This window comes from Tursiops truncatus, chromosome 4, assembly GCF_011762595.2.
Source record: "Tursiops truncatus isolate mTurTru1 chromosome 4, mTurTru1.mat.Y, whole genome shotgun sequence".
In the NCBI taxonomy this organism is placed as follows: Eukaryota; Metazoa; Chordata; class Mammalia; order Artiodactyla; family Delphinidae; genus Tursiops; species Tursiops truncatus.
Genome location: NC_047037.1, coordinates 125,990,262 through 126,003,689, shown reverse-complemented (window position 1 = coordinate 126,003,689; position 13,428 = coordinate 125,990,262). Strand labels below are relative to the sequence as shown.

The window sequence follows — 13,428 nt, the reverse complement described above, 5'->3', positions numbered from 1 at the left end:
TGAATACATAAGAATTGTTTTTAATTTTGTTTTCTGTTTGCTGCTATAATATAAAAATATAATCAGTGTTTATATATAAATCCTTATACAATCTTGCTAATTCACTTAGTACTCCTAGTAATTATTTTGTACATTAGTCAGGATTTTCTATGTAAAAAATTGTCTTCTGCAAATAGAGTTATGCTTCTCTCTGATCTGTATGCTTTTTATTTCTTTTTCTTACTTTGTTGCCCTGGAAATATTGAATATAAGTTATTAGAGTAGGCATCTTTGCCTTGTTCTAGAACTTAGGAGTAAAATATTCCATTAAGTTATGATTAATTTAATTTTGTTTGTTGATCCTCTTTGTCAGATCAAGGAAATTCTGTACTGTTCCTAATAATTGGGTGTTGAATTTCATCAAATACTTTTTTGCATGTACTGAAATGATCATATGCTTAGTTCTCTTGTAACATGAATTATATTGGTTGATTTTCAAATTTTACACCACCCTTGCGGCCCTGGAAGAAACCCTACTTAGTCATGATTTTTAATTTTTTTTAATATATTTCTGAATTTAATTTGGTAGGATTTTGTTATGGATTTTTGCATCTATGTTCATGAGGGAACTTGGTCTATAATTTTACTTCCTTGTAAATATTTTTAGTTTTGTTCTCAGTTACACTAGCTTCATACAACTGCCAAGGAAGTGCTCATTCTTCCTCTGTTTTCTGAAAGAAAATGTGTGAAACTGATTTATTTCTGCTTTAAAAGCTGGATGGAATTCATCAGTGAAGCCTCCTGGGTCTGGAGTTCTATTGGGGGAAATATTTTTGATAATGATTTTAATTTTTAATAGGTATGGAACTATTTAGATTTTCTATTCCCACATATATTTTTTTCAAAAATCTTTTTCGTTCCACCTAAGTCTTCAAACTTAATTTTATTAAGTTCATAATATTCCCTTATTGTCCTTTAATATCTCTAAGAGCTGTAGTGATAAACCCTCTTTTATTCCCAGTATTGCTAATTTGTATTCTTGTTCGTTCTTTCTTTCTTTTTTAATCAGTCTACCTTATCTAGAGGTTTCTCAATTTTATTACTAGTTTCGAAGAAGCAACTTTGGGCTTTGTTGATGTTCTGTATTTTTTGTTACCTAACTCACTGATATCTGCTCTTTGTTATTTCCTCCTGTTTATTTTATGTTTTCACCGCTCTTCTTTTCCTCTTAAGATGGAAGCTTAGATCATTTAATGTCAGATCTTACTTCTTCTCTAATATAATCATTTAAAGATCATAAGTTTTCTTTTAAGCATTGTATAGTTACATCCCACAAATGTTGCTATGAACTTTCATAATCACTGACATGAAAATTTGTTCTAATTTCCTTTATGATTTCTTTTTTGATTCATCAATTATTTAGAAGTGTGTTTCTTAAATTTGAGATATTTGGAGTTTTACTCAATATCTTATTACTATTGATTTCTAATTTATTTCTGTTTTTGTTGAAGAACATACTCTGGGATATTTCAAATTTTGTACTTTAATGGGATTTGTTTGGCCCAGCATATGGCCTCTTTGGTGAATATACGTGTGTACTTGAAAAGAATGTACCTTCTGCATTCCTTAGGTGTAGTGTTCTATAAATGTCAAGTAGTCAAGGTGGTTGACAATGTTCTTCACTTGGTCTGTATCCTTACTGACTTTTTATGTAGTTGTTCTATTAATTGCAAAAAGAAGTTGTTAAAATTCCAACCATAACTGTGAATTTGTCTCTTCATCTCTTTAATTCTACCAATTTTTACCTCATGGATTTTGAAACTCTTTTTGTTCCTAAGTGCAAATGTTCTTCTGAATGTTAAGTCTTCTGATGAATTGACCTTTCAACATTATGAAAATATGTACATATTTTCTTCCCAGTCTTTAAGGGAGTCTTTGAATTCAGGGTGCATCTAACAGAATTTTTGTATTTAAAGTACCTCGGATATACAAAACATATACTTCATGCCTTTTAAGCTATTCTGACAATCCCTGCCTTTTTATTGGAGTATTTAATTTCCATTTGATGTAATTATTGATGTGGTTGGATTCAGGTCTATCGGCTTCCTCTTTGTTTTCTATTTGTCCCTTTTTTGTGTGTTCTTCTATCCCACCTCTCCTATCATTTTGAGTTCATTGAAATTACTTTTAGAATTCCGCTTTAATTTATTGTCTTTTTCATTTACCTATTTCTATTATTTTTGTCGTGCTCTACAGATTACAATATATATCCTTAATTTTCAGTATGTTGGAAGTTAAAATGTAATAATTTTGCAATCTTTATATATAAAGTGTCTTTTTTCTCTGGATACTTTCAAGATTATCTTTTGTTTTTCACATTTCCAAGGTGGGTTTTGTTTTTTGTTTTTCCTATTTATACTATGTAGGATTCTGAGTTTTTTGACTCTGTTAAATTTTTCAAAATTTTGCCCATTCTTTCTTCAAATGTTGGGTTTACCCAGTTCTGTCTCTTATTTTCTAGAACTCTATATGTATATGACCTTTTGATATAGTCCCACAAATCACTGAGAGTCTGTTATTTTTTTCCTTTTTGTTTTCTCTCTATTCTCCACATTGTATAATTTCAATTGAAAAAAAAATGAAAAAAAATTTCGATTGAGTTGTCTTCAAGGCACTGACTCTTCTTTTACTTGCAATATGCTATTAAGCTCACCCAGTGAATTTTTTGTTTTGGATATTGTATTTTTTTTTTCTAGAATTTCCATTTGGTTCTTTTTTCTTTTCTGTTTTTTTTTTTTTTTTTTTTTTATTTAATATATTTCTGCTGAGATTTTCTGTTTATCCATTCATTGCAAACATATTTCCTTTGTATCCTTGGGCATAGTTAAAATCCTTATCAGCTAATTCTAGCATCCGGGTCATCTCAGGATCAATGTCTTTAATTGCCTTTCCTCTTGACTATGTATCCAGTTATCTGAGATGTATCCTGAGCACTGTGAAAAATACATGGTAGAAACTGGATTTTGTTATTTCCTCATGTTGATTTTTTGTATGTTTGTTTGATCAGGTAGTTAATGTGGCAAGACTCAAGTCGCAGTCCTTTTCACCTCTGCGATGGATAGTTGCTAAAATCTCTGTTCAGTTCTTTTAGCCTTATCTGACCTGCTGGGAGTTTGCCCCATGCATGTATAGCTCAGAGATGATCCTGAGATTTTCCCACAACTTATGTGCAAAATTTAATGTCTCCTTTCCTCCATCATTTCTCCTTTCCCTGATTTCCACCCTCACTTTCCATTTACTTTGATAGTCCTAAACTCTGTCTTCTGGTTCTTAAAACCAGTACACTACAAGGGTTTCTATCTAAGAGTTAGCTAATTTGCTCAATCTGATTGGGGCATGCCTTTGAACAAAAAGTCTTATCAACAGGAAACACCCAATCCCATTTCCTTGCAAGTTTTGACTCAATTCCAATTTATGTCTGCTTTTGGTTTCTCTCCAGTGACTTCAGGGAGTTGCTTATTTTGGGTTTTTTTTAACATCTTTATTGGAGTATAATTGCTTTACAATGTTGTGTTGGTTTCTGCTGTACAACAAAGTGAATCAGCTCTACGTATACATATATCCCCATATCCCCTCCCTCTTGCATCTCCCTCCCACCCTCCCTATCACACCCCTCTAGGTGGTCACAAAGCATGGTGCTTTTTATATTTTGTCAAGAATTCACAGTTGTTCTGTGGTAAGGTTGGACCCATAGGAGATACTCTACTTTTACCGTTCTACTGAAAGAAGAAAATGCCCACTCCCTGTTTGTTGCCTTTGAGGAACTCATAGTCTAGTGTTATAAGCAGAGAGATGAAAAGCATCTAGGCAAAGTCTAAGAAAAGTTCTTTAAAGAAATGATTTTCTTAAAACACAAAAGAGATATCTTCCTTAAAGTTGCATTGCCTATAACCTTGTTTTCTCACTTTTATATTAAATAAGGAATAAGGAGATATGCTATTATGAGAGGACAAAAAAGATGTGAATCCCAGACATAATAAAATTCTCTTTATGAATGCATCAAAGCTTCTGATAAAACAGCATTGAATGCAAATGTCTGTTTCTTCCTGAAGCCTCACAAAGCAATGACAGTAAAGAAATTAAGAGAAGAAAAAAAAAACCTCACAAGGACAAAGAGAAGATAGCAGACAACAAAACTAACATTTTGAAATCTGGGAAATAGTCTAACTGCTGGCAACTGCTTATACTAGAGAAAGCAATGATCTGAGTGTGTTGCAGCAGAAAGCCAAAAAGCTAGTCATTTCCACACGAAACTACAGAAATCTTCAGGGATTGGAGATAACTGGTGCTTGAAAGGCAGGTGTGCAAAAAAAAAAAAAAGCCTGAAAATTGGAATGTGGACTGAACATCTTTAAAAGAGAAGGTAGACTTCCCATATCCCCTCTCTACCCATGCTTCATCAAGAGAAAACCTGGGGTCGATTTTATCTACAGCCTCTGGATTTGGAGACAGCAAGCACAGTTGAGACTGGAGGGTGAGTTACTGTGCTGAAAACAGAGGGATTATGGGAAAATCTTCCCACTGCAGAGAGATTTGTTCTCCACCTGGCTCCCGAAAGGCCTGCAACCAGGCCCACATACTTGAGGCTGGAGATTGGTGAACTGCTTTCTGCAAAAGAATCGACCCACCCAAAAGTAAAGACCACCCAAAAGTAAAGATTTTTTAACCAGAGAGTCTATGAACATGAATGAGAACAATAACTCATTTTTGTTTTCACTAACCTCTGAAAGTTAGCATTTCCGTCATTTCTGAATGTGGGCAAGAAACCATCGTAGTATTAGCAGTATCTGTGACTTTCTCACTAACAGGAATCATAGATATGTTCTTGTCACATTACTCATTGCATATATCTTGAAAGAGTATTTATACTCATCGTTATTTCAACAGTTATTAGACACAACTCTAAAGCTTATTACATGATACATTAATAAGCACATATTACTGTATCACAGATTTAATTTTTAATATTTGATATAATTGATTTCTTGCATTTAAAAACATTATTCTGAAACAGGCTTCACCAGACTGCTATGGCACCAAAAAAGTTAAGAACCTCTAAACTATGGATACAGGCATTTGGAGATTTCCTCTAACCAAATGAATGATCCCATGATAGCAACCTTACAGTGAGACTCACAAAGTGATAAGCCACACTCATGTTTCTGAATAGGGTTTTTCTGGGACTCACTTTTAAATATGATTTGACAGTTAAGGAAGACCAGACATTTGAGGACAACTTCTACTATGAAAGGTAAAGACAGAACAAAACAAAATAGAATCAAATCAGAAACAAAGATGGGAGAGAAACAAAGTGGTGAGAAAATGAACCCATGAAAGTAGAATCATAATTAAATCCTAAGAGAAATAAGAGACTGTACTGTGTTCATAAAAGAAGACCAGGACACTACATACAAAGGAACAAGGAACACGAGGGAGCTCTTAGAAATTCTATTAAGAGAACTTCAATAAAAAGCTCAACAGACATGCCGAAAATAATATGAAGGACATTTCTGTTTTGCTTCTTCCAGGAAGTAGAGGAAAAAGTCAAAGAGATGGAAATGGTATTTTATCCTCCTTACCTATTATCCATTTACAAAACACCTCCTGATCTCCACTTCTGTACACTATCACTGCACTACAATGCCTTCACCCACACCCACCCACCCCTACAGTAGCACATGAGAGAAGGTGAGAAAATGGGTTGGTTGTAGGTAGGGCATCAGTTATTTGCTCTTTCCATAGGCTGCAATATCAGATCAACGAAGGTTCATCTCTGTAGTGATCATTACTGCTGCTCACCAAATACTTCTAATTTTCTACTTACTAGCCTCATGGTAGTAGGATGCTCCCACTGCTGTAGTTTGAAGTTGAGCATTGCTCTGCGACTTGATTTGGCCAGTGAAATGTGCAACACTTCTGGAGAGAAGCTTCCAGAGCTGGTTTACTATTTGGCCTATGTTCTTCTTTGTATTTCAGTGAAGCCTCTGCCAGTCTGGGTCACTGAGTGCAGATACAGGACAAATACCCCTTCCTGCCAACCTCACGTTGGATATAAAGCTTGAGCACTAGATAAACCTTGCTTGGACCAAGCACTGAGAGCTTGTTTGTATTGAGTAAAAACTAGAATCTCTACCGTCTACCTCCCTGCATAGCTCTTTAAGTGTTCTGAGTTGTGAACCAAAGGGAAATTCCACACAGAAGAATAGGATAAAGAAAGCTGAGTTGGACCCTTTAATAGCCTTGATCTCTTGCGTATGTTACCTGGGTTGCAGTGGTTTCAAGTCAAACACTGCATAGACCCATACCTGATTCCAGCACCACACAGCCACTGAGTCCCTGCACATGCCATTCTTTCTACCTGATGAACTCTCCCTAGACCTTCTCCTATACTCTTCAATCAACTAATTAACTTGTGTTCACCTATCCCAATCCCCTCCAACATCATTTCCCATGAAAACTTCTCTAAACCCAGATGCCATGCAAGGTCCCCAGGCATTATGCTCCTACACTTGTCCTTTTCCTTCACAGTGTTTACAATGATCAGGGTTTACAGTTACAAATTCTTGGCACTTTTGCTTGACTTCATGAGTGCAGCATCTCTGTCTGGGCCTGGCACACAGTAGGTGCTCAATAAATATTTTTTGAATGGAGGAACACATGAAAGTAGCATCCAGAAAGCTGAGAATAAGTCTGGAGAACACAGAAATTATGCGGTATTGGGGAAAATGCAGAAATAAAGGTCAGGGCTGGGATGAAAACAGAACCAGTTCAAGGCCTGCAATTTAGTGGTGCCCCGGTAACATCAAGAAGAAGATCCATTTCCATTCTGGTGTCTCAGGGCTGCTAGTGTTATAAAAATACTGACTAAAAAATCAAAGGGAAAAAGTTATCATTTTCTTTCTACCTAAGTACTGAATTTTAAAAGCAAAGCTTCAGGCCCTTTGTAGTCACATTAGAGTGACTCCTGCCATGCTTTTCTAAAATGAAACTTGAGTATGGAGGAAATGGTGTTTAAAGTGTACTAAGGTGACATACACAGTCCAAAAAAAGGTCTTAAGTTCCTGCCATACCTGATTTTGAAATGTTATAATTTGACATTGCCTTCCTTTGATAATATACACAATTTCTTCATTCACATAGACTATACCTATACCCATACCCATTTGTTAAAAGCATAATAAATCATCATACAGAAAAGCAGGGCTTAATACCTGTAGGGATTTCAAGAATATATCACTTCTGCATTTTTTTTCCCCATGTTTCTCTGGCAATTTAAGGCTTATGTGGCGAAGAAGACATACCAACTTACCGGTGGTCTATTGGATAGGCAAGTTGCCAATATCCTCTGGTGGAGATCCCTCAGAGTTCACTCAACTCCTGAACCTGATGGAGAAACTGAGGCAGCCCTTGGAGGGTGGCATCTGAGAGTGGCTACTGAATCACCATGGCATCACATGCAGAGAAAAGAACCCTCACAAAGCAGCCATTGTATGTAAAACAAATGAAGTTAGAGAGTCCCCTGGATTTTAGAAAGAACTGTAATAAAACCTGATTGCAAACTCATTAACTTCACTCCACAGCCACTGAGTGAGGTACTAGTAAAAGTTTCTCATGTCTGCTTGCCACCCACCCCCTCCCTGATCCAACAGAATGAGCAAAACTTCAACAGAACACTTCTTTATAATGGCAAAATTATTCTGAGCTGAGATGCCTCCATTCCTCCTTTCATAGCTTCCCTCCTCCCTCTTTTTGCCATCACTTAGCAAAGAGCACCTTTCAACTGTTTTATTCTTTTATCCAACATGACACCCACTCTGGGCCAGGCTGTCTCTGGGGCCCGTGCTCTGGCAGGGACTACACCTCAGGGACTACACCTGTCGCATTGTCAGTAGACAAATTTCCAATGACTTATGGGAAACAAAACGAATGAATGGAAGTAATAAAAGTACTAGGGGTAGAATGTGTTTCTATCACAGTTATTCTGTAAAATGGGAATAGTCTTATTTTCTTTGCCACTGTGTGGAATAAAATTAAATATGTAAGACCTATGCAAGCAGCTGGTACCTGACAAGTTCCCAGAAGGAGACAGCACACTCAAACTGGAAAGTGAAGAGAGTTGAGTAGAAGGACCTTCAATAAAGCTGCAAGCAGGGACTTGAGAAACCAAGAAAAGATGGCGCAGTATTATGGACTGTCAACAGCAGAGAGCTTCTATCATCCCTAACTGGAAAGGGACAAGGGGAAGGAGCCGTAACCAAAATCCAGAGAGACAAGCTCCCATCAGAACTATGGCTGCCTATTGAAGGCAGCCAACTGGCAGGAACTGACTGGATGGGGAGCCAGAACATCATGGGCCCCATTCTCATGCTCCTCTCAGCCTCCAAACTCCCACATCAGGCTTCCATTGGCCAAACCCAAACAGAGGTCAGAGGGCACATTGATCTCTGATGCAGTCATTATGGGTCAGCCTTCCTGATTACTGAGCAAGATGGAGAAGGGTGGAGGGTGGGTCAGAGGGACAAGAAGATAGTATCTAGCACATTGACACATGGTAGAGACTCAGTGTATGGTCACTGATGCTGCGGCTGAGAAGTGAGAATCATCGATTCACTCATTTAACATTAACCCTTTGTGAAGCCCTTATTATGTAAAGGAAGTCTGCTAGTTCCTGAGAATGCAAAGAAATAAGACATCATTTCTGCCTTGAAAGAGTTGTAATGGAGAAATCAGACATGTAAACAGGCAAAGGACAATAACTCATAGTGATATTAGTGAAATATTGACAGTGTCTTCTTCTAAGGTCATTATTGTGAGATTCTGGTTGACAAATTGCTTAAACTGAATTGAAACAAACACTGACAGAGTGCCAGAAATACTGGTGAAGAGCTTACCACATGTGCTTGAGGCTCCAGGTATGTGGTGCAATGAGAATTTGATCCTGAATTTTACATTATTAGAATCAACCTTGAAGCAAATACATCTGAGTCCTAAATTCTTAACAAAAGCTTGTAGGCCTTTTGCCATGAAAGAATATGTTGTCTGGCTATGTCATGTACGCCAGTGCTGGCTGAAGTTCACTTTTACAGGTCTTTTCACTCTCAGAACCAAGCACTGAACACAAAACACACACACACACACACACACACACACACACACACACACACACACACACACACACCGCCACCACCACCACCACCAGCAATGGTAATAGCAACAGCCTGGTCAATGCTTTGTGATAATGTGCTGCCTGTAGTGTGGCCAAAATAACAGGATACTCAACTTTTAGACACCAGTAAAATTTCTCCATTAAAAAAAAGTAATTTTATTATAATGAAACAATCATGCTGGATGATTATGAACAGCTTGGATCCCATAAGCAGTTTTCCAACTCCAGTGACTTCCATAACACACAAATACAGGCAAACTGGCTGACAAATCTAAGCTTCGCAGCACACCCCAAACCCTAGAGCTTGGGTTTGCTCCGGTCTCCAAAGGAAGACCTGGTTATTTACTTACCACGGTTATGGCATTGCTCACCAACACTAGCAAGTCAGCATTCCTGTTGCTAAATATTAGTGTGGCTACACAGTTCATCACTGTCACTGTCACTGGAAATGACGGGTTGGGCACAATAATATAAAATTGTCAAGAAAGAGCTTTCAAAGAACCTTTGTTTCCTTCATTTTGAAGATTCGCTGTTACCATACGTCTAAGGGTTAACTCCTTAGCCACTCCAAAAACACCTCTGCCCTTCAGTCTTTCTAGCAAACAAACTTGTTTGTTTTAATAACATAAAATCCAATAGCACTGAACCACAGTGACCTCTGTCAAAAACAATGCTACCTATAGTTGAGATTTTAAATTAAGTGAAATAGAAACTAATGATATTGTTTATGACTATGCAACCCATGTTCCCCTTTGCCTTCAGGATCTGTGTATGGACATGTCATGCTATTGGTCTATCCATCCTCCAAGCCTGCAGTACTGTGCTCTTGTTCCCAAATTGTGCTAACAGCTGCTGCTAGCTCCAGCAAAACCATGTTTTGTATAGATTTAGGCAAAGCCAAGAGCGATCATTTGTATTTAAAATATATGTATTTAACATATATGTATGTTAATATACGGCTCAATCTATATAAGGTAATTTATATCCAGTTTATCAGAGACTCAATTATTTCACAAAACTCTATATACCTTTTAAAAAATATGCGAAGGGAACATATGTAAGAAAATCTGATGTGATAGACACATGATGGGTTTTGAACTAAGCATACTTCAATTCTAATTGTCAAAAAAAATATTGCCACCTCTGCCACTTGTTAACTAGGTGACCTCAGGCAAGTTAATAAGCCCCTCTGAGCCTTTACTTTAGGTTAAGTGGCAATGACAATATGCATCTATTGTACTGTTGTGAGAAATAAGTTATATATGTGAGGTGTCTTTGTAAAGTGTCATTGAGAAGGACTCAATAATTGTTTTAATCTCACCTATGCCCCTTTGTTTGATCTTAATAGTGGATGAGATGTGTGTGAAATAGATACTAAACCAACAAAACTTTACAGTGTTAGCCTGCCTGCCCCAGAAAAACCTTTGTTGAAAAGGCTCATGAGAGATTTATTTCAATGTTCTTTCTTCTCTTGCACATTTTCTCCTCCAATGGCCACATATAATCAGTAACCGAGCGCCTCAATAACTGTAGGTCAGATTGATTTCTGATCAGGAAATTGCTTCTCTCTGAGTACATAAATAATGGTACCATCCCAAAAGATTGAACTGATTCTTAGATTTTACTTACACTTTTTTCCTCATTTTAAAATCTTTCCAAAATTGCATCAACAAATTTCTGGAAAATATTACTTAACAAGAGATGTCTATAAAGAAACCAAAGGCTTTTAAATGCTAACCTTTGGCTCTGAAAGCAGAAATCTAGCTATTAATCAAAATGATAGTATTTTGGCATAAAATATTCCTATTTCTATTATGTCAAAATGGCTTTTCTGTAATGATATTTGTTTCTTTTTGATTGACACTTGACCAGATTTCTAACAGAACATTTCTGGATTTTTACTCATTTTAAGTGTTGCTGAATTTTTTCCTTGATCCTTTCTTTATAGGATTGCTAGAGTTTATTTCTTGAGCTTTCTATGTGCTGTTTTTATAAAACAATTCACTCTATAATTTGAGCTTTTTTCCCCAAAAGGTAATAATAATGCCTTAACCTTCAGTACCTCTGACTTTGCTGAGTATCGTATTTCTGGAGACCCAACAGGTGAACAGAACTTCTGATCACTGAGCTATTATATTATTTGAACAAAATATTCTCCTGGGACCTGTAAAAGATTCTGATCCCTCAAACCTGAATTTAGTTTTGAAGTTGGCAGCAGAACTCTTTGTAAAATAACAGTGTTCTGGAGGAGCTGAGCTTTCTTTGTATATGATTCATCTGGCCATATTCATGCAAAATAAAAGAAATGTACAGAAGCAGCAATCAAACAGTATATTCATCCCAACTTAGGCCATTTTTACCTCATGATGAAAACAGATCTATTCAACTATCAGCAATTGTTATATAATGAAAGATTCCTAAATTTAGGGAGAATATAAAAAGCTACTTATTAGATCTTCTTTTTCAGTTGGCCTTCTAAACTTCGAGGTTTATAAAACATTTATTGGGAAAAATAAGTGATTTGACTTCATGTGGTTATGTAGACTGGATTATTTTACATAATTAAAATATGCTGAGTTTACACAACTTCATGCCTGCAAAAACAAAACAAAATAGAAAGCCATAAAATTTCAGAAATTTGGTTAATTCCAAATTCTAAGCCCCAGTTTAATGACAGGACTACTTATTTTGGTAGTATTTTGACCTGTGGAGAAAGAAAAGAGGAAAACTGGCAGTGCTTCTGGCCTTTACTCTGGCTCTAGTTTGCTCTAAATGTACTATTATATGTTTCCTTGGCAGAATAGAGTTATTTAAGGGCAGCTACTCCCTGACATCTGATCCTTCATGTTATGAACACACTGCTATATTTGCAAGAAAAAAACCTAGAAGAGTCCAGAGCTTCTTCACCTTTAGGGTCAACTTACTTTATTGTCTAATTCATTAAGAGTGATTGACCTGAACTCTTGGCTTCTTTTATACAGGGATAGGAATGCTTGGCAGAGGACAAGAGGGCAGAGTTTGAGAATTAACAAGGCCATAGTGTTTGGAGGACATGTGATATGTTCCTTAAGTGGGGTTCTTGGATTTTAAAACATGTTCACCTTGCTTATTTCCTTTAATACCTAGAACCCTGAAGTAAGGGCAGGAATTATTCTACCACATCAAATATGAAAACAAATAAAAACCAAGAGCCAAAGAGGTAAAGAACCTTACAGAGGATTTACACAGTCCATCAGCTAATAGAAAGTTGTAGTAGGTCTCAAAAAGAAGATAAATATCTCCACAGACAAAAAAAAAAAAGGAATAGAAAATCACAGGTGTTTGGGCTGAAGCCTCTGGAGAGGACACAGGCAGAGATGGCTAGATTGCTGATCTGAGATGGGAACTTGGTTTTCTGAACTTAACACTAGGATACCAAGGTGGAATATATGTTCGTGGAATCCTGAAGTTGGAACTGGAATTCATTTTTTCATTTAAACACTTATAAATTATTTTAAGTATAGTGGGGATTATCATATTCATCAAATAAATTACAATTAAAAATGGCTGTCATAGTTTCAGGTGCACAGCAAAGCGACTCAGTCATATGTATGCATCCATTCTCCCCAAACTCCCCTCCCGGAAATTATCACAACATTGTTAATCAGCTATACTCCAATATAAAATAAAAAGTTTAAAAAAATTTTTTAAATGATGATAGTTTAAAAACATGGCTGTCATGATCTTAACATGGAAGTAGCTTTTACATTACAATAAGAGGTTAAAATGTAACTTTTGTAAAACGGTTTAGCAATAAATTAGCAGCTGCCTATAGTTAACTTTCAGCAAGGTAATAAAATACCTACAAAGTTAGCAGAGTGAAATGGTTTTAAACTGTAGGCAATGATTATAGAGGTTCACAGGGGTCAGAGAGCCTAGAATAGCTTTAATGAATAAGTGGATTTCTTCAAAGAAAGGAATTAATATAGTGCTATAAATCACTCATTAAATATTCCACATACACACTAGAATAACATTTTTTAAATTTAAAAGTTGTTATAGGGCTCAGGAATAAAATAAATAGCTCCCTGGATAAAAAATGAATAGAAATACACAGATGTTTAGTCAGGGCTGAAAACTTTCAGGAGGGAAGCAGGCAAGGATGTCTAGGAATTAGTTTCCAAAGTTCTGTACTCATTGGGGGGACCACAGAGCTGGGGGCTGAAACCAGACTAACTTCTTGA

General features: G+C 36.4%; 1 protein-coding gene across 3 annotated transcripts in view; it reads left to right on the top strand.

Annotated features, from left to right (window-relative positions):
• Positions 1 to 13,428, top strand: part of CYYR1 (cysteine and tyrosine rich 1) — a 105,577-nt gene that overhangs the window by 34,522 nt on the left and 57,627 nt on the right. Inside the window, exon 3 of one of the 3 annotated variants that reach the window (XM_073804415.1) lies at positions 7,317 to 7,602. The exons of the other annotated variants lie outside the window; for them this stretch is intronic. Within the exon in view, the coding sequence (XP_073660516.1) occupies positions 7,317 to 7,464 (148 nt within the window). The 3' untranslated portion in view covers positions 7,465 to 7,602. Of the gene's footprint in view, positions 1 to 7,316; positions 7,603 to 13,428 lie in introns of those variants that run through there. 3 annotated transcript variants of the gene reach the window in all.